The following is a 5,021-nucleotide window of genomic DNA, read 5'->3' on the forward strand; positions in this document are numbered from 1 at the left end:
CGTTTTTTCGTAGAAATAATTTCTTTATCATGTACATTAAGACGAAAAGTTGAAAGCTCACTAGAGTGTATCGCCCGCAAAGTATGTCTTTTAGTGTGATTTAACTCTCGTACGGCAGGGTCCTCGCGCCGTTGCCGGTCCACCTCGCCCGTTGACGATCGGGCGAGGTGGCTACATGCAACTACTACTACTACACTTTAAGAAAAACATCTGGCGTTCTTTCGTTCTGCTTTTACAAAACATCTGGCGTCTTTCGTTGGTTTATTTCATCAATCAACGGCGTTTTGAACAAAATTTTTATTGTTTAATCACGCACAGGAGAAATCTCACCAGGCACTACCTTGGAGGTAAACAATGGCTGCTAATGGCAATGAGAGACAGAAGAAGTCGGCTTTTAGCTAACACTTACACTTCTACTTCTACTAACGTTTCCTACTGGAACATGCCAATGGCTGCTAATGGGGAATGAGAGACAGAAGAATTCGGCTTTTAGTTAACGCGCACGCTGCGAATTTTTTATTGTTCAACAACGCACAGGAGAAATCTCCCACCGGCACCACCTTGGAGGTCAAAGCGTAAGACTTGTTACTCACTACTACGACCACGACGACTACGAGGGACGAACGGGTGCCGCCTTAAGGAGCTTCGCCCCTAAAATATCGATACCGATCTCCAGGATGACTCCAATCTGGACACGGATCCCGAAATACAGAGATTTCGTTCGACAGTTGTGTTTCAACAAATGATGACCGCATGGGGTGCCTCACGAAAAAAAGAAATGCTTGAGACCACTCCCACCTCTGTGGCTTGGCCGAACAAAGCGTTATTAATCGCCATGGGCGAGTAAATATTGCGAGTGCCATTTAGCAAGGTTACAAACATTTTATTCCTTGTGAAGCCGCGGGCCGCGTGCTGTTAAATACCAGGGGTCTCAGGGGTATGGGAGGGCATGAATATATGTCCAACATGACTGACATGCCACAGCATGAATTACGCGATAAGTTTGTCGCGTACGTCATGAAACCCTTTCCCATAATCACGAGGTGATTCCCAGTCTATATCAACCCAGGAACGGCGATAACAGACACTGGAAATATTAATGCGAGAGCGCTAAGGAGCCGGTATCGCGGAAAATCTGGTGTCAGTATCGGCAGCGTTGCCGGTGATTGCAAAATCTCGACGGACGCTAGGAATAAAAATTCACGATTCGAGCCGGAATCGAACTCGGGAATTCTTCGTGGTAGTCAAGTATTCTACCACGCTATTTAGCGAAGCACTCTCTCATGTTCTTAAGTTCTTTGTGATAGGTTGGTACGTAAGAAGGTAGCCTTGTCTTCTTTTCCTTTGGCTACATGAGCGACGGTTGAAGGGATCACTATAGTAGCCCTTACAAAGTCTTTCATCTCCGAGCTATACAGAATGGCGCACGGGCGCGTGTCATCGATCGCAGAAAACGAGCGCTGAGGTGGTTGGAGTTTCTCAAGGAGGACGCGGTTCTGAGAAGGAGCGTCAGATGGAGCGTCCGTAGCTCCCTTGATAGAAGGTGCGCCACTTAATTTATGCTTCGAATGATTTGATGATGATGTAGCCTAAAACACTTACGAAATTTCAGAAAACCGTTTCAGGGTGCCTTTAATACGCAGCAGCGAAATGCAATCCATTGACTCGTCTTCACAGAGTTTTCCAGCGATGAAAAATTCTTGAACAGAGGACGTCGCCGGAGCCAGTTTCGAAAGTGGTCTTCTCTTCTTCACGGTTGGTGCCTTGAAGACAAGACCATTTGTCTAAACGTTGGCTCCGGCGATGTCCCGTATTCAAGGATATTTAATGTATTCGAGCCTCAATCTCCGGAACGTTTACCTTATTTACTAAGTTTTCCAGTTGCATAATGACTGCAAAGACATATGGTGACATATCACCTCGATGTCCCGAAGTTGATTCGGTTGACGAGTGGCTCCAGACAGGAAATCAGCGCAACCGCCGACGCCATAGCGAACATGATCACCATGAAGTGCACTGCAACGCATAAGAACGAAAGACGACAGGGCGGCACTCAACATGCAGTTCTGTCTTCTTTTTTTACGTCGAACTAGCTCACGACCAGTCAGTGCCAGTGTCAATGCTTGATAAAGTGCTTACGTAATCTGCAATTGCTATACAAGTGTAGACCACTTGAGGGCAGAGCGCCGAATAGAAAATGGAAGAAAAAAAGGGATTCTTTTGAGAAAGGTTGGCTCATCTTGTAGGCTTCTGCGGAACTTATTTGACAGAAATAACGTGCTAATTTCAGCCTTCAGCATCTGTAAGACCACCGAGCTTTGCTTTAACACAACTCCGCCAAGAAGACTTGCTTGCTTTATATATTAATTATTCGCTCTTTCATCCTGGTTTTCTTTGTTCTGGGTCGGCTTACCGTTCTCTGATAATAAAGGACACAGAGAACTCTAAATCATTCAATTTTTTGTCGCAAGCGTTACAGTGGTAGCAATGGCGCCTTCCTACACGCTTTTAGTGCACTGACATAGCTTTAGCGGTAGCACTTAAATGTAGAACATTCCTTCCAGGAACGACCATGCTGTGCATTCGACATTGTTCGGCTCTCACGACAACACGACCTCCGATTCATTCGAACGTTGTACGTCCGTTAGAAATCTTAGGGAACAAAACATCTCTACAACGCAGACAGTATAGAAAGTTATACAGTTGTCGGCACGTCTTTCCGTGCCCTTAAGAGCGCTATGGCGATCACATGAGGGACAGTCCCCAGACCTGAGAAGGAACCTGACGCAAGACGTCATAACACCATAGGTCGACAAACTTACTCATGAGTCGACTGACTCAGACTCAGATCGAGTCGTGAGTCTGAGTTTGAGTGCGTCCGGTAGAGAAAAATTGTAGTGACTCCGAGCCCGAGTGAGTCTGGCTGATTAAAATTTGGTTAAGTCTGAATCCGAGTGATGAGCCCTAAACGCAAAATATATTCGTCGCTTCAGTCTGAGTTAGCTCAATTCGTCACACCATTCCTTGCAAGCACGCAAACCTCGTGCTGCAGTCAGTTTTGTGTCAGGTTACCGTCCGGCCTTGGTGTCTACACTGCTTTAAGTTTGCCTTAAATGTGCCAGAAATGTAGTGCAAATTAGATTTGGCTGTTTTCAGGCGAAAACCTTGGATGCCCCGTAAAATGTGAAAAGTGGCCGGCGTCGGCGTCATGCGCAAAAAAAAACGTGCGATGACGTCATTATGACGTTACTTGGGGTGGGGGGGGGGGGGCAGTAACTTACGCCATGCCACTTCCTCACTATTGTGCCAGCATCTCTACTGCCTGAACCATAGAGTTTCCTACAATATTTACTAGAGGGAACTCTGACGCTGCGTTCGTTCAGCCACCGTGGGCATGATGGGTACTACACGGATTTGACTAACCTGCGTGCTTACGGCTTCGAACCCACTTGTGCCTTTGTTTATCGTTGTGTTTTGGCGTTTGTTTCGGATAAAAGAATGGATCGTTGTGATCTTCGTCACCCCATTTGAACTGACAAGTCTAAAAAGGTCGAGGTGGTGAAGTGGAACTGCCGAACGTTTGCTGAAAATCGTCTTGCGACAAAGCAGGTGCAGGCCACACAGAGCCAAACAGAACGAAGCTTAGAGATATCCTTGTACTACCCATCATTCCCATGCTGGTTGAAGCGCCATACGTTGCAGCTCCCACAGACACTAGCGCCAGATTTCCCTCTAGCATATCATTAGGAAATTCTATGGCCAGAACCAGAGCCGACAGCGGCGTGTCGCTCTACGAGTGACGTCATACGTGCCGTTTCTGTCCATGTCACGTGACTCTCTCGCATGTGACGGCGACCGGAAGTGCCGCTATTGCTCTCTTCCGGCTATGGAAACGAGCGTCGTCGGCACGGGCTTACCGAGGTAACGGTAGAAGTAGTAGAGCACGAGAAGCATGACACTCATGTGCATGACGAACATGACGATCAGCTTGGGAGACACGGCGAACGAAAACTCCTCCTCCACCTCGTGCATGCTGTCCGTGAAGTCCGAGTTCTCCGAGGGCACGCCCACGGACACTGCGGAGTTTTTCCTGCCAGCAAGAAAGGTATCAACGGGGACGCTCATATAAGGAAGCACTCCCCCCTTTATACGCTTAATCTTCTAGCTCAACGAAAAGTGAAGATAGACAATTGATCAGCAATAGCGTATTTCTAGCGGGGTATATATGTGTACATGATAGCGAAGTTTCTATAGATGCACATATGACCAGTCGGTTCCACAAATTCATTGAAAAATATCAGGTTATGTGCCCGCAGGAACATGGCTTTCGTCCGAATCATTCAACCTCTTCAGCAGTGTTAACGTTAACTCAAAAAATTAATGTAGCTTTGCAAAATAATATACTTGTGTGTGTCATATTCTTAGACCTGAAAAAAGCCTTCGATACAGTTGATCACAAGATACTTTTACATAAACTGAAACATTATGGTTGTCGCGGCAGCCCATTGGATCTGCTTACTAGCTACCTTCATCAGCGAGTGCAGGTGGCAAGAATGAACAATATTACGTCATTACCAAAAAATATGCGCACTGGAGTTCCTCAAGGATCCGTCCTTGGGCCACTTTTATTTTCATTATATATTAATGACCTCCCACAATCTTTAGACACTAGTGAAGTTCTTATGTACGCCGATGACACTTGTATTGTTATAACAGCTGACAACATTTGTGATCTGGAAACTAAAGCAAATAAAGAATTAAAAAAAGCAAGTGAATGGTTTGTGATGAACAAACTTACTATAAACGTCAAAAAAACTAAATATGCGGTGTTTCGAACGCGCAACAATATGATGCCTCCTAAATCATTAGATTTACTAATAAACGAATTACCACTTGACGAAGCCAGCTCATTTAAATATCTTGGCGTAGTATTTGATAACAATCTGCACTGGAAAGAGCAAATAAATGCATTTTGCACAAAGCTTTCCTCGGGATGCTACGCACTCTCACAAGCGCGCCAT

The 5,021-nt window shown here is 45.7% G+C and overlaps 1 protein-coding gene across 1 annotated transcript in view; it reads right to left on the reverse strand.

Annotated features, from left to right (window-relative positions):
• LOC119391677 (signal peptide peptidase-like 2B) overlaps window positions 1-5,021 on the reverse strand; it is a 17,886-nt gene extending 12,865 nt beyond the window's left edge. Inside the window, exons 1-3 of the mRNA XM_049415367.1 lie at window positions 5,011-5,021; window positions 3,918-4,090; window positions 1,920-2,016 (exon numbers count right to left, since the gene is read on the reverse strand). Coding sequence (XP_049271324.1) covers window positions 1,920-2,016; window positions 3,918-4,090; window positions 5,011-5,021 — 281 coding nt within the window. The remainder of the gene's footprint in view (window positions 1-1,919; window positions 2,017-3,917; window positions 4,091-5,010) is intronic.

The sequence above is a fragment of the Rhipicephalus sanguineus genome, chromosome 4, assembly GCF_013339695.2.
Source record: "Rhipicephalus sanguineus isolate Rsan-2018 chromosome 4, BIME_Rsan_1.4, whole genome shotgun sequence".
NCBI lineage: Eukaryota > Metazoa > Arthropoda > Arachnida > Ixodida > Ixodidae > Rhipicephalus > Rhipicephalus sanguineus.